The sequence below is a fragment of the Stegodyphus dumicola genome, chromosome X2 (genome assembly GCF_044657685.1).
Source record: "Stegodyphus dumicola isolate Sdum_Otavi_A_Nest chromosome X2, ASM4465768v1".
Lineage (NCBI taxonomy): Eukaryota > Metazoa > Arthropoda > Arachnida > Araneae > Eresidae > Stegodyphus > Stegodyphus dumicola.
The window spans coordinates 22,402,527-22,428,050 of record NC_140781.1 but is presented as its reverse complement, the minus strand read 5'-3'; the positions used below and the strand labels follow the sequence as shown (position 1 = coordinate 22,428,050).

The 25,524-nt window shown below is 32.8% G+C and overlaps 1 protein-coding gene across 3 annotated transcripts in view; it reads right to left on the bottom strand.

Annotated features, from left to right (window-relative positions):
- Positions 1 to 25,524, bottom strand: part of LOC118192193 (nuclear factor related to kappa-B-binding protein) — a 226,920-nt gene that overhangs the window by 93,436 nt on the left and 107,960 nt on the right. For all 3 annotated transcript variants that reach the window (XM_035363095.2, XM_035363094.2, XM_085809707.1), the window contains exons 10-13: positions 24,237 to 24,340; positions 22,608 to 22,695; positions 21,507 to 21,783; positions 1,897 to 2,002 (exon numbers count right to left, since the gene is read on the bottom strand). In XM_035363095.2, coding sequence (XP_035218986.2) covers positions 1,897 to 2,002; positions 21,507 to 21,783; positions 22,608 to 22,695; positions 24,237 to 24,340 — 575 coding nt within the window. The remainder of the gene's footprint in view (positions 1 to 1,896; positions 2,003 to 21,506; positions 21,784 to 22,607; positions 22,696 to 24,236; positions 24,341 to 25,524) is intronic.

Sequence of the window (25,524 nt, the reverse complement as noted above, 5' to 3'; positions counted from 1 at the left end):
GTGATAATACTTGGTTTGAAACAATTGGTTAACAATTTGAAGTGATACATGGCTTTTAAGTGAATCATTGCAAAATCCCGTTTTGAGACTAACAGTTGGGCTAACTCAAAAATATTATTTCAAGCCTAAATAGGAAAACAAAATATTTACAACAAATTATGCAGTGAGAACGATGAGCAACTATTACTGAATTTCAACTTTTTCCTTCTATATACTGCAAGTCTAGAGTTTATTTCATTTGCAGTCTATCAAAATAGTAAAAAGACATGCAAAATACTAAAAGACCACATACCTAACTAGTTGTCATTTAAATTGAAACTTTACACATAAAAATTCTATAAATTTGAAACAGTACCCTTATGAACATTTAAAATTAAATTTAAATTTCATTTGTTTTAAAAAATTAAATGGGTTTACAAACAGCAACAGACTAAATGAATGCAATACAGAAACCACATACAACAGGAATGTTAACTAAACAGTTTTGTTTATTTCTAACCTCTTTCATTTTCTCCGTCTTTACCAGAAAATACAATTTAATAGAAAATGCTTTTAAGATGGCTTTAAAGAGAGTGTAGAATTAGCAATTATGGCAGGCCAGTTTTGTCTATTAGCTTGCTGCTCGCAAGCTGAAGGTCTGAATTTGAAAATGCCTTTAGGCTGACAAATTTTGAAGAAAATTTTTGTATCTTTTAAGCATTTTAAAGCTAGTGAGAATCACAGCTTTAAACTAGAAGCAGTGAAAGCCCATGACTTGCTTCAATTTAAATAGGGGGAAAAAAAAACTTTGTATTAAGATTTTAAATAACTTGGTCCCACCCTGCAAGCAGTAGAAGAAATGGAAATCTATTCAATTTGCATTCTACCAGATTGAAGGTACAAATAAAGTATCATAATTTTACATTAAATTTGTGTGTTTTTATTTAATATTAGCAGTGACAACTTGAGCAAAAATTCCTCATAAACTCTTATATTTTAATTTTAATTAGAACTAAAAGAAATTCTGATGTTCAGTTTTGGCCCAAACTCTGCAAATATGAAGGAATTGAAAAATAAAACAGGTTTGTTGACCTTCTCCACAAATAAAATTTTGGATGTAAATATGCACAGCTGGCAGAATTTTTTCCTCTCTTAATCTGAAATATGAAAGCTAAATTCTTTCATTCAGAATCCTCCAAACATTCAATTTTGTTGAACTGGCTCAAAATTTGACTGTTGAATGAATAAATTACTGTATGATCGAGTGCTTTATTTGATATACATGTAATAGTTTACATTTTGCAGACCTTCACGTTTTAAGTATACGGTCTAGTTAGCTGCACACACACTTAAAACATAGTTGTAGTGCACTGAATTTCCATAGTACAGTTAAATACAGTAAAACTACTTTTTAAGATAGCATATAAATACATTTTACTTTGGTCTCTCATGTTAATTTGGATATCTGAAAAAAAATTTAGAACTTCAGATCTTTTTTGGTATGGAAAGGAGAAACATTTATAGAAAATATATAGCAGTCTCTTCCCAGTATTTTGCTTGTTTCAAGCATTAATGGAAAATAAGCATACAATTAAAATAAAAAATAAGTAATGATTTTTTAATAACATATTTGCATCATCTGTCAGATTCAATGCATATAGTGGCAGCAGGTAATACAGGGATTATTAAATAAAAAAAGAGCTAAATATATTATCAATGTTAATTATTTCTGCTCATGGCAGTGATGGGAATTTTATATCACAGCTATACTGCTACCCACAAAACTCATTACTTTAACATTTTAACAGAAATATTTTATGCAATTGCCAATGTTAATAACAGAAAGCTTTTGTTCAAGTGATTCAAAAAATATATCTTACAACAGAGAGGGGAGTAGGAAGAAAAATAGTTACCAACCTTTATAGCAGACAACTTTTGCTCAACTGATTCACAAAATATATCTCGCAACAGAGCAAAAAAACAAGTAGGATACTGATGAATTTCAGGATGAGGAGATGGCAATCTAATTAAAAAAATATATTGCAATAAGTAAAATTCATTCATGAATACCAAATCAAGTATATTTCACATTCATTAGAATTTTAAACTCATACGAAATTTTTACTTTCTACACGACAAAATCAGAATTTATAACGATTATGAGACATTAAATTGAGTAAATTAAAAATATTTCTGTAAGTAATAGTAGTAAAAAAAATGAGGAATGGGAATAAAAAACACTGAAAATCTTTTTTGGTCTTATAGATTAAAGACAACACATAAATGAGTAAACCAAACTTACAGTTTTAAAAATGCATAGTTTCATCATACACAAGGCATTTACAAAACTTTCAAACAAGAGGCATAAAAAATTTGAGATTTGAAGGGAGAAAATTAACTTCTTTTCTTTCAAACTATATTTATTCTAGTGTTTTATATCTTATCACAGAGTGCTTTTGTAAAAAAACAATTAGAATGGTTTTTAATTCCTGTTATATTTTTAAACATCCAAAATGCTTACAAAATGCTACCTTTGATAATGAAACTGCACTCTATATTATTGCTAGGATTTGATGAAAATCCCAAAATTTTGAGTAAGCACTATATACAAATAAGAAAATATAATTTGCAAGCATTTGGCATTATAAAAACGATTTTTTATTGTCATAAACTTCGATATTAAAAAGCTAAAGGATTTGAAGAATGTTGATTGAACTTGTATGTTTCAATAACATAGACAAAATACATATGACATAATTATCAAATATTGAAGGATGATATAGCTTATATTTGTTTCACGATGAAAAATTAAAATTAGAAAATATTTCTCAAAACGAACACAAAAATCTGATTTTTATGCAAAGAAACTTCAACATTCTCATGCCAACTCATCTTTTACGACATTTAAACAGCCAGAAGTATCCAACATGCATATACACCTTCCTTTGCCTATAGTTACTCTTCTCTCCATACCACAGTTAAGAAATTCTTTATGCAGAAACCAACTTCTCATTATGCTGCAACTATTTTACTTGTCACATAACGCATCCTGCAACTATTTTACTTGTCACATAACGCATCCTGCAACTTCTGGTTGTATTCTCTTATCATGATGGGTCAAAGTTTTGCACCAGTTTAACATAACCAAGACAATGCAGTACCTAATCTATGACAGATACCAGAAAAATCAGTCTCTCAATGCTTCAAAGATAGGCAGAAGTACTGAAACATATGTTAGTATTAAGAGGTCTTGCATCAAAAGTGACTAGATAACAACTTCTTTACATTCCAATTAAAATAGAATTACAAGCATCTTTGGTGAATATATTGAACAGAGTGCTATTATGAAAGTGTTTTCATACTGATGATTCTAAATAACAACATCTATTCTAAAGGTATCACCTTAATCTCAATAAACTGGGATGATAATTATTTAATCTGGATGTTTAAAATTGAGTAACTTTTCATTAAAGAAGGTTTGGATATTACAGAATTTCATTAAACATATGGAATTGTTTTAAATGGAAAATTTTACAACGTAAAACGCAACGTGGAGATCCAGAGAGACCCATATGATATAAATTAGCTTGCATGTAATCATGACCAGTTAACAGATAAGAAAGATGAGATTTTAAGAGCTCAATGTAGGTCTCACCAAAAGCAAGTACCCAAGAAACCTTCCCATAACTTGCAACAGTTGTCTTCTTGGACATAACTGCTTACTTTTTATAGATATTTTGTTTAACACTAGAATTACGGAAGGGGTCATTTTGACACCTAGCGAACTTTTATCTCTGGCAGCTCTTCTTTTTTTCGCAAATATCTTAATCTTTCCTCGACTTTTCCTAAATCATTGTGATTTAAGAAATATTAAAGATTTCAAGAAAATTGTATTTTTATTTTAGCCCTAACAAATGATTATACCTAGAAATACGGCAGGTGTCATTTTGACCCCTTTGAGAGAAAAGAAACGTGAATGCATTCAATTGTATTATCTGAAAACTGTTACTTCTGTACACTATTTTTATTTGCACCTGCTACACAAAATACAAACAAAGGAAAAGAATATGATGGATCTATGTAGTTTCGTATCTGCCATTCACATGATTTGAAATATGTGCAATACTTTTCTTTGTGGAAAGAAAACAGAGAAAAGAGATTATTACGAGCTGAACGTTTGTAGATTTTTCGTAGATATTTTGTTTATTATTCATAACAAGTTTTAGTGGAAAATTTTATTCTATTTACATGAATTTATTATAGTGATGTACTAATGGCGCGTAGAAAAGACTAACGCATGAAGAAATTGTGAAACTGATGCAAGAACTATCTGATGCCCATTCCGGTTCTGAAATCGAAAATAATTCTACAGATAAAGATGGAGATGAAACATCTTGTGATTCTGAGAGGCAATATCATCCTCTAGCTCAAGTGAAAGTAGAAATGGATTTGTTTCTATGAGTTCAAACTCTGCCGTACCTAAGAATGCCAAAGCGGGAACTAGTAGATGCTCAAAAGGGAATATGAAATTCAACGTAATTCAGACTAACACTTGTAAAGAAATTGCTAGTGATGGAACTGTGTGGAAAGTAGAAAATACTTCAAATACTTCTGGTCGGCGACCCTTGCCAAATATTTTGAGAGAAAATGCAGGACTGACATCCTATGCTAAACACCACATTTGTTCTGGTAAAGCTCTTAGTGCGTGGAAGTTAATAATAAATGAAAATATTTTATGCATCATAAAGGAGTGTACTGATGCTGAAGCCAAGCATAAACTTCATAATGACTCTTTCACTATTTTATTAGCAGAACTGGAAGCATTCATAGCGTTGTTGTACATAAGGAAGGCATTAGCCGCCAAGAGCTTACCAATTCTTAGTTTGTGGTCCAAGACTTGGGACCAAAGTTATTTCATGAATCTATGAGTAGAGATAGGTTTCTGGAAATAATGAAATTTCTTTGTTTTGATAATACACTAACAAGGTCTTCACGTTTGCAGTGTGATAAATTTGCACTAATATCCGAGGTATGGAATACTTTTATAGAAAACTGTAAGCTTTGCTACAAACCAAATGAAAACATTATGATTGATGAACAGTTATTCCTTACAAAAACAAGATGCCGTTTTTTGCAGTATATGCCAAACAAGCCGGATAAATTCGGAATAAAATTTTGGCTAGCAGTAGACGTTAGGACAAAATACTTATTAAACGGATTTCCATATTAAGGAAAAGATGAAATGAGACCAACTGATCAAAGTTTAGGAGAGAACATAGTAAATCGTTTAGTTGATCCTTACAAAATATTGGCTGAAATATAACTACAGACAGTTTCTTAACATCAGTGAAACTTGCAAAATCCCTAAAATCAAAAGGAGTGAGTCATGTTGGAACAGTAAATCGCGCAAAAAGAGAAATTCCGTCTATTTTAAAAAACCTAAGAGACGAACTTTTTTCTTCAGTTGTGATGAAACACGACTATATTACACTTACATCATATCAAGGTAAAAGCAACAAAAACGTAATTTTGTTAAGTACACTCCATTCATCAGTTGAATTTGAATCTAATGAAAAGAAGGTTCCTGATGTAATACAGTTTTACAATTCTACAATATTCGGGGTAGATGTTTTGGATCAAATGGCAAGTAAGTACTCCGTGAAAGCACCATAACACCATTGGCCAGTACATGTATTCTACAATATTTTGGACTTAGCAGGCATAAATGTGTGGATTTTGTATAAGGAAGTTACAAAAGAAAATATCGGCAGAAGGGATTTTTCTATTGCATTTGGCAGAAGAACTAAGAGAAGAATATATATCTAGTAAAAAGAATTTTGTTCTCTCTTCAAGTGGCTTTGTGGATGGACATGATTCAACAGAATTAAAAAAAGGGGGGGAAGAAATATCAAGTAAGGAAATGCAAAGGTAACAAAACTTCTAATATTTGCGACAACTGTAATAAATATGTATGCGGATATTGTACACAAAAAATCAGAAAAATAAGTGTGTGTGCTAATTGCTGCGCTGTCTAATATATTATCTGTAAATAAAATATTTCTATATATTTTTATGTACTCTTTATAGCAAAAAGTTTATTTTAAAATACTTTAATATTTGGATTAAAAAACCACTTTTTTTGAAAAAATTTGCGTAAATATTTAGACATTTTATGTTCTGTGTTTCTGAAATGTAAGCTATCGAAAATGGGGGGGGGATTACATTTTCCAATGGAAATATTTAAATGCTTGTTCATTACTTGACTACATACCTGTAAAGTCTCTATATTCTTTAAAATAAACTGTAGTTGTTCTAATTTGCTTTATTTGAATTTCTTTTTCACAAATATATTATATCATAAACAGAAATATGCAGATATCTTATCAAGGGGTCAAAATGACACCCACCTTAATTCTAGGAATACGAAGACCACCGTAATTCCAGTGTTTTGCATTTTTTGTTTAACTGAGCAGATGAATGAAGAGGGCACCCCCAAAGATACTTTCTTGCAAGCTTGTCAGTATTTTCATATCCAGACAAACTACAATGATTAGTAATCCATTGGAAGACTACACCTCAACCACAAAATAAGACACTGTCAATGATTACTTTACAATCATATGCTGTGGCTGAAAGATGCAAACTGTAATTATGCACTAGTTTGGATTGCAACTTGATGATATATCAAGAGGACAAATTTTTGTTCGGTAATTTTAACCCTCCGAGGGTTACGGACATGAAATTATGCACAGATGAATAGCTTTTCAATTTGTTACACATAATAATTTCTGCCAGCTACTGAAGCATCTAATTTTGTGTTGGATGTTTATAGGAAGAATGAGAGGATGAGTTTCAAATTCGCATCAAGAAATACCCCGCTTTCATGACATTTTGGAAAGTTAAAATTTCATGAAAAACCTGCAATGCTCGAAAGGTTAAGGATTTTTCAAAATGTCAGACAGGTTGAACAGATTTTTCCAACAACATTATCTGAACCCAAACTCAAAAGTTGGAAAAATTTACACAAAATACCTTCAACAGCTCATTTATTAATTTTTTTTGGGGGGACAGCCATCTGTATAGACATCTGTTTAGTCATCAACAGCATACCCAACAGCAAGAGTGATAAATTTAAACTTGTGAAGATGTATTTTTATTAACCAAAGAACATCGTCAAGTTTTGCAATTGCATATTTTATTATGCCTGGATATACAGGGTGATTATAATTAAAGTTTAAGTTTAAAAACGCTATAAAAAAAGAACCACTGATGAAAATGATGTGAAATTTGAAAGGAATGTTATTGAAGAAGGCGGAAAGCGTATGGCAGAAGAAAAAATTTAGTTTTGAAAGTTAGCCACAGATGGCGCTGTAAGCGGCAGAATCACGACGAGAAATGATTCGTAAAACAACGGCTAAGGTGGAAGTTACACATTAAAACGTACTGACAAATTAGAATTGTTGAATAATTTTATTTGCATGACTGTACATATCACATCGAAAGGGACAAATCGGTTTCAAGAGTTTTGTGGCGACGTACCGCATAAGAACCATTCATCAAAGAAGTTCGGAACTGTCACGAGACTGGCGCAAAACATGTTCAATATGGTGTCCACCATTGTGTGCAACAAGTTGAAAGCGACAAACAGCATGTTCCACAACGGATCGCAGTGTCTCCGGGGTGATGTTCAGAATGTGTTGTGAAATGCGTGCCTTTAATTCCGCTAATTTGCAATTGGAGCACGGAACACAACATCCGTCAGATATCCCCACAGCCAGAAATCACACGGAGTAAGATCAGGCGATCGGGACGGCCAGGCTGTAGGGAAATGACGGCTGATAATTCGAGCATTTCCGAAATGGCGCCTCAGCACCTGCTTCACGGGATGTGCAATGTGCGGAGGAGCGCCATCTTGCATAAAAATGATTTCATCCACACATCCATGCTGTTGCAGAGCTGGAATCACGTGGTTGCGCAAAAGAGACGCATACCTCTGACCAGTGACGGTTCCGGTAACAGGATCGGAAGCACCCGTCTGCTCGAAAAAATATGGTTGTAGGATGAATGATGCCATAAAGCCACACCATACAGTGACCTTTTCAGGATGAAGTGGTACGGGGTGCGTTGCCAATGGATTTTCTGTTGCCCGTATTCGACAATTCTGGGTATTCACGTATCCTGTCAGATAGAAATGGGCTTCATCTGTCCACAAAATTTTCCACGGCCATTCATTATCCACTTCCATGCGAGCCAGGAATTCTAACGCAAACGTCTCCCTAGCTGTCAGGTCAGACGGAAGCAACTCCTGCACATAGCCAATTTTGTACGGATAGCATTGCAGGATGTTTCGTACAATTTTCAGCACCGTGCTCGTAGGCCTGTCCAATGTTCGGGCAATTCCTCGTGCACTGCACGGTTGCACACCACCGGCCGACCCCTCCTGTAATGCTGGGGCCACTTCTTCAACTACCGTCGAATGCACTCGTTTTCTCCTTCTACCAGATTGCACATCAAACGAACCTGTCGTTTCGAATTTTTGCATCATTTTCTTTAGACCTACGACACTCATTGGACCAATGCCTTCTTTTATACCCTTCAGTGTCCTGAATTTTTGCAGAGCTACTCTTGCACAATCATCATTCTTGTAATACAGCTTTAGCAGCAGAGCGCGGTCCTGCAGTGAAACACCCATGGCGAACGTCTGAGACGCAAAATGAGGAACAGCCTGGTACCTGACGACTTTATAACACTGAAATTTAACTAACATTTTAATTTACGTCTTCTTCCGCTTGCAGCGCCATCTGTTGCTAACTTTTGAAACTAAATTTTTTCTTCTGCCATACGCTTTCCGCCTTCTTCAATAACATTCCTTTCAAATTTGACGTCATTTTCATGAGTGGTTCTTTTTTTATAGCGTTTTGAAACTTAAACTTTAATTATAATCACCCTGTATATTTAGACCTGAAATATAAATTTCTGTATTTGGGAATATTCATGATTTCATTCACTTTCAGAACTGAGATAAGAAAGCATGTTTAGTCTTTATCCTTAAATTGTTCAGACAATAGTTAAGCCAAAAATTTTTCACACATTACAAGTGTCAATCATATAAGATGCAATGTTACATAAATTTTATTATTCCTAAAACAATCAGTACCAGTTTGTAATTTCACAGTGGGCTGGGTGTAGACACTGCAACACCAGTAACCTATTTGCACAACCATACCTGTAAGTTCGCTTTTGTATACTTCAGAGTCACTGCTCTCAACAAATGAGAGAAACTGTGTGAAATGGCTCCATGGCGGTCATAAGTTATTCAATTTCATAAATGTACATTTTGAGATATTGCAAGAAATATAAAACAGAATTACCATCCACGTATATATTATTCTTGAGCAATACAAGTCAAGATATACGGCTTAGTTTTCAACAATATGATGTACTTTTAGAGGCACTGATAAGAAGTTCAGCTCTATAATAAAAAACTGGACATATCAAGAAATTAAAGTTTGTAATTAGAGCTTTATGTTGTTCTCCACTTTATTCTAGCAAGTCTCTTCAGTAGAGATGGATGATTTGAAGTATTCTTAATTATTTTAGAAACCTATCCAGTTTGAATTCACATCAAGAGCCCAAATATTTTTCATTATCAGTTCTTTGCAAGTATTTATTGTTATGTCTGAAGTAAATTTAATAGTTTTTTGTGTTCAGGTAAAAAATCCAAAACTGGTTCGCTCAACACTGACTAAGAACTCATTTTTTTTTTTTTTCAATTCATAATAACACATTTCATTGCCCAGATCATTAAATTATAAGCATATAACAATGCTTCCCAATCATAAAGCATACAACTAAGAGTATCTGGTACAGGATTTATACTCATTTCCTGAAGTAAAAATTCAGGACATTTAAGGGCCATAAACAGAGAATATGAAGGACCTATTAACAAATAGAACTGAATAAGCAATTACCTTCATGTAAAAAGCAATTATCTATATATCCATCTGCATTCTTGCACTGATAATCTAAGCATAAAACAGATGCAAGTAGTATCATCAAACATGATCTAATACTTCACATAAAGCAAGTTTAATAAAAGGAAGTTTGGGAACAAAACCAACCTTTAAAAGTTTTCAAACAGCTAATATTAAATTAACATAATTTCTTCAAACACATAAATTTTACATCTGTTACACTACTTTTCTAAGTTCATTTGCTTCAATAAAAAAGTCAGTGCTTCAGCTATATTCTACATCATCTTCTAAAGCATCTGCTAATTTGTTCACAGCTCCAAAAATATGTCTTTGATGGAAACATTCCTCGTTTTAAGTAATCAATAATTTTTCTCTTCCTGTTTGAATTTTTATATTTAACTATAATTTTTTTTTTTTTGTTTTAATAAACTCCATGTATTTAGCAAGTGCAACAAAAGTTACCAATCTTATTTATCTAGAAATTTCTATACCCAGAATAACTGGGAAAAAAAAAAAAAAAAAAAACCTTTATGAGGTAATATAATCCATGCTCAAATATATAAAATGAATCTTTCAAATTGTCAGTTCTCAATATCCTTATTTACAAAGAAATTCCTTTCTCCAGATGCTTGTCCACATGACAAGAATAGAATCATTTTTGCAATTTTCCATACACAGAAAATACAAGAAAGAGAATGTATCAAGGTGGTGTGTATTTTATTATGGCAAAGCACACTAGGGCTATCTGCCTAAGGAGAGGGATGCCTTCGTGGAGGACTTTCTAAGGGAAACTGGCTCATATACACACTACACATGGGGAAAACCACGAAAACACCCATGCAGCCAGCCCATTCGCGGGATTCGAACCTCGGACCGAACTACCAGTGTTCAGCGACTTTACCGCTCGGACGCTGGTGGGCCGAGAATGTATCAAGAGAGACACAGTTGGGATAAAAAGCTAAAAATTACACGATTTGAAAATTACAAAAATGCTTTTCCAAAAACTACAAAATGTGAAAAAAGTTAATTTTGCATGTAACATTTTAAAAGTCAGATATCAAGGGTCTATAATTTGTGCTAGAACTTACAGCCCAACGGAAAAATTGCCTAAACAGCTAATCATCACTATCGGATTTTCTTTTATATATATATAAAAAAATACTTCCTCTCTTTATTTGACTTGTCATTTCCTTCATCATCGCTTTATGCAGCACTGAAGCATTTGAGCTCTCTGAAGAAAGCCCTTCCTAGGTCAGGGGAGGTCAAAGCATGGAAGGCACTATGTGCTTACCAATTACGCAAGCAGGTATCATGCTTCTGTGCCACCATACTAGGTGCAACATGATTTAACAAACTCATCACACCTTTCTAGCTGTTAAGTTTCCACCCCAATTTTCAGGAAAAACACACACTTCAGGGGAATGGTCCTATGTTTCTCACCCTTCTTCAGCTCGGCGTGCATTTTGAGTGCCCCCTCTTGCTGCACAGACACTACAGTACCCATCACTTACTAAAATCACTTTCATTCCAAACCTACTTGAGTTCATAAAGCAGTTGAGTTTAATAGATGACAGTCTGAGTAATGCAAATTGCGAAGTGAGTTTTAAACAAACCTAGAAAGATAGTAACTAGTAATTAATACCAAAAATAATAATTAAAAATTACTATTAAAATTATGCAATTTTTAAACTTATTTATGCCATTTTGAAACTTGAAAAAAATTATAAAAATTTACAAAGGTCTTGGTCCTGGCCAAAGTTTTGGTTCCTTAACCCCTTCGTGCCGACTGTCACGTCTACGTGCCAGCAACGAACACATTCACCTACCGGTCAACACACACGCGTGCCAGAGCATTTTCCCGTTTACTACCACGTATTTGTGCCAGTACCCTGGAACGATTTAGAAACTATAATTTCTGCCACAAGATGGCACTGTATGTCCATATGGTTTCAGATACATGTACATTAGACCTTCTACTCGAAATGAGAGAAGCCTGACTCACATACATATGTTTTTGATTATATAAACAAATGGGGAACTAAATGTTTCCGAATGGCGTGATTTATGATGGCTCTTTAAATCGCACTTTATTCGTACGTGGTAGTTGTTTATTGTAAGTAGAAGTTTTATATGCGCTAAAGCGTTGGGTATTTCGGTTTACAGTTCAGTTTTTAGAAAATAATTAGATCTCGTTAGACGTGAATTCTTTCTGTTTTTACCGTTGCAATGACGAAGCGTCAAAAATGTTTAACAGAGCATGAAATAGCAGAAATGATGCAAAATATTTCAGATATTGATTCTGAAATTCTGATATTGATTCTGAAAGATTAACTGAAAGACATTTTCCAAAACTTTGTTCAGAAGAGACTAATAAGAAAATGAGATGACGATGCTTCGTTTGTTCACATTCCCGTAAAAATCCTCCAAAATGGCAAATGAGTTATTAAGAGTTCAAGGAATGTAACGTAGGACTGTGTGTAGATCCCTGTTTTCAAATTTTTCATACGAAAAGAGAATTTTAAGTAATATATTTAGTTTTCAGATGTATAATGTTAAAAGTCATAAAATGGTGAGTAATTAAAATAAAATGTGTAAAATATGCATTTAAACAAGAAATATGCATTTAAACAAGAAATAAGGTAAATTAAGTATATATATAAAAATATTTATAAAGCATAAGCCGTCTCTCCAGGGCCGGGGGCTTTTTTTGCTACTAAGCCTAAATCCATGAAATTTCTGACTGACATGAACTGACAATTATTAAACAATGCGTTGATACTTAGGAATTAAACAATGCGCTGATAATAACAATTATTAAACAATGCGTTGATAATAACAATTATTAAACAATGCGTTGATACTTAGGAAATTTCATGGATTTAGGCTTAGTATCAAAAAAAGCCCCCGGCCCTGGAGAGACGCTCGCGGAACACACTGCCGGCCTCCTCGATAAGCGCGCGTTTTCGCTACCCGGCTCGAAGGGGCTAAAATTTGATTGTAATAAGAGGCTGATTTTAATTAACCAGTGAGATTAAGTGGCAGGTACTGCATGTGCTTACAAATGTCAATGCTTTCTCTGAGATTCGAACCCAGTAACTTAAGTAAGGCACTCAGTGTTATTAACCACTATCCTGTCTGAGCAGCTGCAGACCACCCCAGATGGTACTTTTCCATTAAAACTATAAAACATATTTTCAGTGCCACATTGGCACATTTTCCGAAACGTCTAAAACTTTCAAGCTTTTCTCCCCTTTTTACCAAATTTCCATTGCTAATAATTTCCTCCTTGATTTTGATTGATTTCATCCATGAAATCCTCTTCTCTTCCCCCCCAAAAACACATAAATTAAAATTAAGGGGAAAAAAGTTTGCTATATATTTTTGCACTTTAAATAACCAAAGACATTCATTGCGGATTATAAGAATATCAAGGAAGGGGAGGGAATTGTTGGATTCAATTTCAAGAGTGAATTGGATGGCTGGATCAATTGAATTCATAATAGATAGAATCTCGGATAAATCCTCTTTATAACCGGCAGAAAGTGTGAAAGTGTCGTCAACATACCAAATCCAAAGACGAAAAGATAGTTTATCAAATAATTTCATCTCAAAATAGTGCATATAAATGTACTTCCTTAATATTCTTATAATCCGCAATGACACTGATTTTAGCACCACTGTGTACCGTAAACCCTTTGCAGTTTGTTTACCACCCCATGCCAAGTCATGCCACCCTGTTAAGCAAAAAATGGCTTCTTTATACTATTATGTATTCCGCACGCTTAAAGTTTGTTCCTCTGAATCTTTGCTTACCAATGAACTTAATTATTTGAGAGCAGTTGCGATTGACCGTGGATTTTCTCCCGTGATTATTGATAAAGCCGTTAAAAAATTTTCAGATTCCGATCAAAGAAGACATTCCACTGTTAGAAATAGTATTTATTAATGACCTTGTCGTGCTTCCATTTTATCCTTCTGTTAGCTATAAAATTGCACGGATTCTCCAGAAATTCAATTTTCAAGTCGGTTTTTCCCCTATTAATAAAATTCACCCTTTGATTCTAAAAGATTGCGTTACTGTCTTGAATTCTTGGGGAATTTATAGTATATCGTGTCAGTGTGGTTTAAGATATATTGGCCAAACAAAAAGAGCGTTGAAGTTTCGTATCAAGGAACATGAATCTTATGTCAGAAAAGGCAAAATTAACAAGTCTTAAATAGCGTATCATAGTTGGACATTTAACCATAATTTTGACTTTGGGTCTGCAAAAATTATCCAAAAGGCTTCTTCTTCCATAGGTGAATTGGATTTTCTTCAGGCTTTTCACATTCACAAAGATTTAGCAGGTTTAGTTAATGATTTAAAGTCCAATCCAGTTCTTCCTAATGCCTTTAAAATTCTACTTTCTTAATTCAGTTATTTTGCTGATAGATGGCGTTACCTCCTCGCGTTTGGTACTACCAGAGGGTATAAAAATCCGTTAGTGGTTGCTTTCCATTATTTGAAGTTCAGATTTTGAGCGTGAAGGTGCATTTGCCCCTCATTTGCCTATGTATGGTTATTCAGGATAATCGCAGTAAATCAAAAACTACTTCATTTTTATGAACGAAACTTTTTTTTTATTTTACACTTATATATATACTGTATGATTATTTAACAAAATATATATATGAAATTACAAAAATAAACGATTTTTAAAATTTTACAATGTATTCAAAAATATTTTTTCATAACAAGTACAAATAGAACTGATAACACGTTAATAATTCTTTACAGTATGGTACCATTGAAAGCATTTTCCTATATGAAGAGGAACACGGCAGAAGCTACATATGAAACACATTTCACTTCGCACTTTTTCGACTGCGCACACGCAATATTGTCATTGTGGATTTTTCTTCTTCTCGGCAGCAACAATTTTCTCCAATACGTGTTTACGCATATCCATGGACAATCTTCCAGAAGGGTCGTGTTTTGATATCATTTGCTCTGATTCTTCAGTGCTGATTTCAGGTAGTTCATCAGTAACCCAACGTCGTGCAAAAATTTCTTGTATTTTATTTTTTGCGTCTTTGTCTAATTGTATACTACATATGCATTGAAAATGCCAATTCATCATATATATAGCTAAGCGCTTTGTCCACTTCACTGTTTTATGCAAAATACTATAGTAGGACAAATACTGATCGGCCCGATCTACTCCTTTCATGTACTTGTTGTAGTCAATCAAAGGATTTGGCTTTATAATTTCTTGTCTCTTGATATGATCAACATTAATACTTTCTTTCATTTCCATGGAATGGATTGAAGAGATGATACTAACTTCTTTCTTGGATTGCCAAACTTGTACCAATATATAATTTTTTCTTCGAAAGATTGTTTCTCCTTTTTTCAAATTAGTTTTTTTCAGGCACTTTGGTAGACCTCTATTCTTTTTAATTGTTCTGCAAATTCATATTTTTTTTTTTTTTTTTTTTTGTAAAAGGGCTTCCGTATTATCGACGCTGTTGTTGTAATTGTCTGAGTACAAATGGTGCCAGACATCAGTATATGGCAAAACTACTGCGAATATCGTTTCGATCAAACGTAATCCTTGAGCTGCATAAACTTCAAATTTGAAAATATAACCAGTGTCACTTTCAGACAATATTTGTATGAGTATGGCATATTTTATAATTTTTCTAGCATTGTAAACTCTAAAAGACAGTCGTCCTCTCCACGGTATTATGTCCTCATCTAACGATACTTGTTGTTTCGGTTTGTAAATGTTACTGAATTTTTCAACAACATAATTTAGTATAGGCCTGAATTTGAATAATCGATCAGAATAGTTCGTGATGTCTTCATTGTTATTGAAATGCCAAGCCTTCCATATTTGGCAAAATCTATCCCTTGACATAGTTTTTGAAAAAAAAAAAAAAAAAACGGTGTACTTGTGCAGACATCAGTTGACCAATAATTGTCTCGGGCGTCTTTACGATCTTGTCCCATGAAAATAATAAGCCCCAAAAATTTCATCTCCAGAATCGTAATATCTCTCCATTTCATGCTTTTGGGAGATATTTTGAGCAGATTCATATTTTGATAATAATACCTGTTTGATTCCACGACTAAATATGCAAAAAAGTCATCGCCTATAAATAACTTTACTGCATCAGCTGTGGATTCAGGAACATTAGCCATAGCCATGTTAGTTATCCCAGGATGACCCAAAAACTCTTCAAGGTCTGGAGGATTGTCAATCAATGACCATTCATCTGTTTCTTCATCAGAAGTTGTTTCAGAACTACTAGAAATTCTTCTTTGGACGAACACTTGAGAACGTGGAATAATTCCATCATCGTTTTTTTTCTTCGATATCTTGACTTTCAGAATCACTTTCATACGAAAAGTCCGATAATCTGTCAGCGCATATTTCTTCATCACTATCTTTGTCACAAAGGTTCATTTTATCAATTTATTTAATCAATAATAAAAAACCAAGCTTCAAATTGACAAAACACAACTTGTATGTTCTGGAGCTAAGAATTCGATTAAAGACGAAATAACTCAACAAAAGACCAAGTAACTCGACCAATCGTAATTTGTTGAAAGAAAAAATGCAAAGTATTGCCTAGCAACGCAGACAACACCCATATAATGTCTAGATTTGTGGTGGTTAGCGGGTATCCACCACAAATCTACTAAATACGTATTTTTACGTGACCCACGCTCCAGTGACAGACTGCAAAAAATGTAAAAATACATAACCCACAGGCCATACGTATTTTTACATGACCCACGCTCCAGTGACAGACTGCAGAAAACGTAAAAATACGCTGCCCGCAAGCCAAGTGTTATGACTAATGGTACGCTTGTCAATAACAATGATTTTGAAATGTTGGGCAAATAAACAAATGTTTAAGAAACTTGAAATTTTGGGTACACAGTAGCTCACTGCACATCGTTTTGTGATTCCGATGAAGTGGTTTGTAATGAAACATCAGTTTATGATGGCTCCATTACAAAACACTTCATTCGAATTCTATGTTCAAATAATTCACACTCAGAATGGCATGAAAGAAAAGGGGATGGAAATGTCACATGAGCAAAATTATGGACCTTTGGGACCAAAGTTTGTTTAAAAAAACTTAAGGACTTTAAAGTTGTACAAACCCTGGAGTAGAACAACTAAACTATTCCACCAGATTGACTTACTTATACACATTAACTTGATTATATCATTATAAAATAATTATGTAGAATTATTTAAAAAAACATTAAACATGTCCAAAAAAAGTTCAAAGCTATACAGGAAGAAGTAAGTTCTTTAAAAAAGAGCGAACGTTATAAACATAAATTTCCTCTAAAGTAAGACACAGCAAGTGATAAGGTGTTTAAAACAAAATGTGTAAATAAGTAAATACAGTACAAAATCCAAGATCTGAACTCATTGGGATTTCAGCAATTTCGGATTTTTCCAAATAATAGATCATCAGTTTAAAATCTAGTAAGATGGCATGTAGAAAAGATAAAAAAATCAAGAATACGAAACCATGATTTATGAAATAATGAAGCCTACATGATCTAAAGAGTATCAAAATTTACAAAACAAAAGGGGGGGGACTTCATATATATTTATTCACATTATTAAGCACTTCTTTCAATGTAAGTTGTTTAAGTTGCTTCATTTTTGGTCTAATACTTTTTCTTTAATTCTGTAGACAGACAAACTTTCTTGTTCAGTTATAAAGTTCCACTGTTCAAGTCCTGTAATTTCTGTGTTGTGAATTCCAACTAACTAGTCAATTGAATTTTTTTTCATTTTCAGTAACCTCTCTGTCACTTTCTTCACTATCGGTAGCAGTTTTTTCTGGATGTAGAGCCATACTACAGATTTTGCCATCTGTTAAATGATTGATGATTGGGGCACTATCATCACAATGAAAAACTTCTGTTACACAATCTTCATTTATTACCGCTTCTCCACATTTCCTTACAAAATCCATTAATAGGAAAATTTAATCTTTGGTTTGTGATAACCGAAAACCTTCAAATTTGCGGCTATCATCTTCATTATCCTCCATGGATTATTTCATGGATCATTTTATATATGAAATTAGTTGGCCGTGCATTTTGTCTGGAGTTACATCTCCCAAAATCTTGCGGTACTCCACACAGCAGGTTTATTAATGTTGAACAGTCTTGCCATTAAAACTTTAAGGGAATTATAAGCCAAACAGTTGTCTATAATAAGAAAAATTTTTGCATCATCAGGTAAACGACCAATTTCAAATGTTGCTGAGCCTCGAGTACAAAATGATTTTCAAAACAATCATTCGATAACGCTTGTGTCATACATGCTCTTTTATTTTCAAAATACACAATAGGGAAATTCTTTACTCCTTTAAATGCTCAAGCTCGGGTATTTTTTCCAATTCCGAAAAGTTCACACTTGTGTTTCCTGCAGCATTTGTGTATTCTAAAATTGTTAGTGTCACTTTGGAATCTTTGACATCAATTGGAGCCTGTTCGGTAGAGGGTGCCAATGTATTTTGTGGTACATATTGCCAAAAACGACCAGCTTCAGTAGCATTGTAAATTTGTTCTGGAGATAACTTTTCACTATTAATGAATTCATCTTCAAATAGTTTAGCAGCTTCAGTATTACTTGAAGGTTTGTCTTTTTAAATGCTGAAGTGATTTTTAAATCTGCTTAACCCACCTGTCGAATATGTGTAGTAATAATTTTTAGGTTCATTTCTTCATGAAATATTTTGGCTTGAGAAATTAGCACAGTATCTGTCAATGACATGCCCTCATTGCAACTCTGTCTGACCCATTAAATCGTCCCTTTTAGCAAAAAGAAAAATATTTCTGTTATGGGGTGTCGGAATCAAAAAATTTGTTTTTCTGTTTTCTTATATCATATACAGTTGACTTTCCAATGCCATACTCCTCGCATAGTTTCGAGACAGATATACCTTTATCCATTTTTTGTAACAATTCCACTTTCTGTTTAATGGACATGCTTCCGCTTTGTAAATCCTTTTGGATATAAAGAATTAGAAACTCTCTTCGACATAATCGAAAGTTCAAACTCTAATTTTCATAAAATTACCGTAATAATAACAGCCTGCAAAAAATAATAAGCTGGATCAAATCAGAAAGTTAAAGAACAGAACAATCTGCTATATATTAAGTGAAACTGCTTGGAAACAGTAAAGTATAATGTTAGCCTAGCTTAATAACATCTGCAATACATTATTGGCTATGTATCATGATATTGGGGATAAAAGACAAGTTATTCTGCTAAATTTTGTCTTGCTTCCATAATGCACTGAAGCAGTTAAGTCTGAATTGTATAAATTTGATTATTTATTATACTTACATCTTATTTTTTGCACATGCCCTTAAAGCTTATCTAAGTCCTGAATAAATAAATTTGCACATATACGTTAATGCTTATTGAGGGCTGGTGCTAGTCATCTTACAGCCTGATGCAATCTCTAGGGGTCCTAAACTCTGCTATCAAGCACCTTCCCAAGTTCTAAATTTCTGCCGTCCCTAAATTTTAGGTCCCAGTGCTTTCCATAAATTCTAAAAAATTATTCATCCTTTAATTTTGCTGCCTAGTGCTTCTCTAAATTACAAAAATTTTGTCTTTCCTAAATTCTGCCCCCGGTGCAGATATACGAGCTCTGGCACTGATTCTCGTTGCTTGTGAATAACAAATCAATTATTTGTAATTCGATTAGCACTAAATGCAATGTTTTGGTATATGAGTATCATTAATAAAATCTGTTTTTAGCATATGTAAAAAAGAATTTGTTAACTTTTTCCTTGTCTACATCTCTTAGTACATTTATCTTAAATCTGTAATGATCGCCAAATGCAATGTCAACATGACGGGTTATCAGACTTTTTGTGATTCAATTACTTATATATATATATAAAATGATTTAGGCATTGCTGCATCAGTCATTACTCAAGTTAACATATGTTGTTAAAGATGCAGTGATGAAAGCAAAATATAATAATGATTCGCCAGGTTGGGTGTAAGGATTATAAAATATTAGTAATGTAAAATTAATGCTAATGTATTGGTTTGAGATGTATGCCAAGCAGATCCGCAACTACGGAGCCAAATTTCTGATTGTACAAATGTATGCTAAAATGATTGTTTCCTAAATAATTAGTCCGAAGTGAAATTAAGAATCGTAACTCTCCACGTTTTATTATGGGGAAAAAATTAAATGCGCATGCGCAAAAAGCATACAAAAAAAAAAAAAAAAAAAAAAAAAAAAAGTTGGTGGTGGCTTTAGGATCCAGATTTTAGATCATTCCGTATATTGGACATCTGGATCTCCGACTTTGTATTGTAATACACTCTGTGAGAAGTTTTCCATAAAAGAAACCTTACTTTCATACTCAATCTATGCTTAGATTGTTATCTGAGTATTTAAGACCTAACGAAATGAAAGAGAAAAATATTTTCTAATGAACTCTGGGCTAACGTTACATTTTACAGATTCTTATATTCAAGAGTTAATGTTCCTGTCACATTTCTGCATTTTTATAATTATAATAATATTCATGGACTAGAAAATCTAGTGCTACAACTACTAGGGAATATTGCCTATTAACTATCAATCAAAGTACAAATATGAATCAATAGTCTAAAGAACCCAGCCAAATCATTTCATGCATTCTATAGGGTGTCCCATGAAGACTATCCAAATTCTGCACAGCAGAATTCTTCACTTGAAATACATAAAAAAATGCAAAAAGAACTGTACCTGTACAACCCAATGTTTTTGCAATAAATGAAAAACAGAATTATGATGTCGCATTCAGAGCAAGGGGAAAAAAAGCTATTGGAAATGTAGTGCATATTGCATCATGCATGCCCACACCACAGAATGGCTGACCGCACATGATAAAGCAGCATGGTGTCTACCAAAGTACATGTAGCATGAAGACAAGCAACTAAGTCACTTTCTGCAGTAACTAGGTACCAATAGGCTAACTCTTTCATATGGCGCTAGAGGAAAAAACCCAAAGGTATCAGATCTGGCAAATCATCATGGCCATGAAATGGACCCTCATGTCCAATCTAGCAGCTTGGGCATTTCATATCCATCAAATAGTGGACAGGAGTGCTGAAATACAATGGAGCTCCATCATGCTGGAATGATATGCAAAGCGATGGATATGATGTCATAGTTTTCTTTTGCATTTATCTCAAAAAACTGTGGGTCGTACAGGTACAGTTGTCTGAACACTTTTTTTTAATGTATTCCAAGAGAGGAATCTGGTTGTGCGGAGTTTGAGCAGTCTTGCTGGGACACCCTGAATAAAGCCATAATACGACTTTCACAATTTTCAGATTCTGCTTTCATTCCATTTTAGAAATGTTTTCTTTTTAGCATATAAAATTTTTTTCAAAATTTGTATGAATTTATTTCTGAATTTTCCCATGTGCAACATATTTTTAGAACCACTTTATATTACTAATTAAGCTCAATTATTATGTGAAAATAGAACTCAAATGAAATTATAATTTACATTACCTATTAGCAGTCTGATGAGCAGTGTCAAACATCTGAGAGTCTTCACCTTCATCCAGTATTGTTAAAGGATCTGTTTGTACTTCAGTTTCTTGGACAGATGGAGGCATTACATCAAAGTTAGTATCATGACCACTGGTACTGAATGATGAATCTTCTCTGTTGAAGATGGTTGCAAACGAAGCAGAAGAATCCCCTTCATAGTCATGGATGTAAGCAGAATTAACAGATTTATCAGAATTTTCTGAAACTTTAAGTTTTTTCTTCAATGGATTTTCACCTAAGATTACCAGAAAAAGGAAGGGATGCAAAATAAGAAAAATAAAGAAAAGCATCTATAAAGACAGTCTTTAAAAATTGTATACTCATATAAATTTAATGCAGAAATGAATATGTTAATAAATTTTCATTACTTATAGCAAATGAAAAGTATGACCTTCTCCTTCTTTAGTAAGAATTTTTAAAATGCTAAAGAATGCATATAATTAAACTCCCTATCCCTCCCCCCCAAAAAAAACAGAGCCCACTAGTGGCGGAGTGGTTAACACCACTACTCCTAGTTCATCCTGGCTTGGGTTCAAACCCAGCTGAACAGGCTGGCTGTATGGTTAAATTTCGTGGTCTTCCTCATGTGTAACATGAATATGAGCCAGTTTCCCTAGGAAAGTCTTCTGTGAAGGCATCCTCCACTTAGGCAGATAGCCATTGTGGCTTTGCCATATTCAAATAACCTAATCAAATCAAAAACCAGTTCCACTGAACTGCGTGTTAAAAAGAGTTTAAAGCTTTTAACAGCGTTTTATTTAAATGAATATACAGTTATACCATTATGTTATTTACACGTGTACATAGATCTCTCTTTTTTATGCCCACATTGTATTCTTATAGTAGTATCATAAATCAAATACCTTATATATATTCATGTGCAATATTTAAAGAATAAATAGGTTTTTCATACACACTTTCACACTGCAGGGATCTGGAGACAAATATGAACAGACTGACTCTGATGTAAAACAGATCTTTATCAATAAATTGACATATTAAGCACAAATACATACCTGAATTCTTAAGAAAGAAACCATGAATAAAGAAAGCACTTACTCATTTTATTGGAAGGGCGTTTAGTCATATTAGATCGTATTGTGACATCTTTCAACTTAATGTGAGATATAACAAGTTCTGGATGGTTCTGAAAAACAAACATCTATTAATGAAACCCTCATATAATGGATAGTTACACACTGTAGATCTTTTTATTGTAGTTTTGAAAATTGAATTAAAAAAATCAAGCAAATTTATATCAAATGCTATAAGATGAAAAACTAAAAATTTATCAGGTATAGAAATATCATATGCACAACTTCAGTTACTTGGAGGAGGAAGGTGACTGATGAAATCTCAAGTTCAAAATTGTTAATTCCATTTTCTGCAGAGTTCATTCTTGCTAAGGAATTAATAATAAAACCTCCTTAAATTCAGTCTTTTGTCCAAAAGGATATAATAATACATAACTAAAATATAACAGTTCCTACTTTCTCCTCCTTATCTATTTACCTAACTATTTCACTATTTTTTAGCATTAAATCTTACACAATTTGCAATACTCATCTTAATTACAATCATTTAATGTATAAAGATTCCACCGATTTATTTCTTCTCTGAATATTAGAATTAACTTATAAAGTTAAATCAACCGTGGATTTTTAACTGTAAAAAAACTTACTCAAAACACACAAAAAACTACACCTTTAACATATGAGATAGCAAAGCTTTCAGTTACATGTGTATGAAATAATATGGTACTTTCTGATTATCTATCCAGAACCTCTTTCAAATAGTTGGTCTACATAGTGATCTTTTTATGCTTAAACAATCATCAGAGATTTGTACAAATTTAGCAGTGTGCACAAACTTCAATTTATAAAATTCCATTGTTTAATAAATACAATATTCATGGAATGTGAATTTACATTCTCAACTGTTGGGCAAAACACCATATTTCTGAAAAAAGGTGCAAGCTTTCTTTTTTAATCACCCGACAAATTCCACAGGCCCATTACGATTCTTTTGCAAGAAAAAAATATACTCAGTGCACCAAGTAACACTAATCAAAATGACTGCTAAATCTGAAAGGGGAAATCCATGCTTACCTATGTGGGTGCACATACCTGGGTTGCTACATAAATACTTTTGAAAAACCTGGATAAGAAATAACCAATAATATGAATATCCACAAATATGTACCGAGTCTACCTAATATACATTTCAAATTAACTGTCTAAATATTTCCCAAGTATAAAAACAAACTTAAGAGATCACAATGGGAACTGCATAAAATAAATATTTTAGTGGCAGAAATTTTTCTCAAGAAAGTTTTATCGTCAGCCTGAAACAGAATGCCCACCTACAGAGAACAGAAACTTCTTAGAATATGCACTTTTTATTGCATGAAGGCAATAATGTGGCATCACAAGTTTTAGCTATCAATAAATGACTGACAGATTAAGAAAAGAATATTCCATACAATAATTCATACTGGCAAAGCAAAATTTAGAATTCTACTCAAAAGATATCTAGCACAGCATTTCAGCAATAAAACATATTAAAAATTGCACAAATGAGAGAAAGAATTCTATTAGAAAACATATACATTCATAACAGTATATATGAATAGTATAAATAAAAATATATTGTATAGCAGAACAAAAAAAGTATTAATCTAAAACTTACTGGATCTAAGAACATTCTTTCTTTATGTGTTAAAAGCATTTCACGATAACGCTCTTCTGATACTTCAAACATATCAATGTTGTGGTTTAGGAAATGTCCAGAACCTATACAGCATTATGATTGGAATTAAAATAGTTTATATTATAAATACATTTACAGAGTATCTTACAATTTCTTACAAATTATGTTATATTTCTTATAATGCATGTTTCAGTAAAATTCAATTTATTAACTTCTGTTAGGTGCTAAAAGTTTAAACTATAAAACCTGAAATGTTTACACGCATAAGAATTTTACATTGTCATACTGTATAAAATTTAGATTGGGTAGGATAAGACATTCTTTCTGCTTCCTTTTTCCTAAGCAGCTGTTGAAATGTTACTTTTGCTAAAATACACTAGTTACGGATATGAATAATAAATATTATTCTTATCATTATGTATCTTCTAAATGTAATAAGGCTTGTATCTTCTAAATGTAATAAGGCTGGTATTTTGTTCAAAATTATAAAGAACACAAAAGAACAAAACTAAAAGTAAGCCTGTAATTTTGAATGATAAAAATGATAATTTATACTGATATTCATGGATGGCTTCATGCTTAATTTCAATTTTTAAACCTTTCATTAACTTCTGTTAGGTGCTAAACTTTTAAACTATAAAACCTGAAATGTTTACATGCATAAGAATTTTACCTTGTCATACTGTATAAAATTTAGATAGGGTAGGATAAGACTTTCTTTCTGCTTCCTTTTTCCTAAGCAGCTGTTAAAATGTTACTTTTGCTAAAATACACTAGTTACGGATATGAATAATAAATATTATTCTTATCATTATGGATCTTCTAAATGTAATAAGGCTTGTATTTTGTTCAAAATTACAAAGAACACAAAAGAACAAAACTAAAAGTAAGCCTGTAATTTTGAATGATAAAAATGATAATTTATACTGATATTCATGGATGGCTTCATGCATAATTTCAATTTTTAAACCTGGTGATGCATTTCCGAGTTGTATTTCTGCTGAAGATTACTTTCCTTGAAATATCAATTTATTCATGACTTCTAAGAAAATTCACTAAATTGTGCCATATGAACGTTTTGCTTCAAGAAAATATATGTTTCTTGAAAATTCGGAAATCAACTTGATGCTTCTTAGAAGTTAATAAAGTTTTAAAATGTTGTTAATCATAACATTATTACAAGTAAGGCCCAAAGAATGCCTAAAAGACACTTAATGAACATAGCTTCTTTTGTAGCTTTGATTACAAATAATGAAATCATAAAATG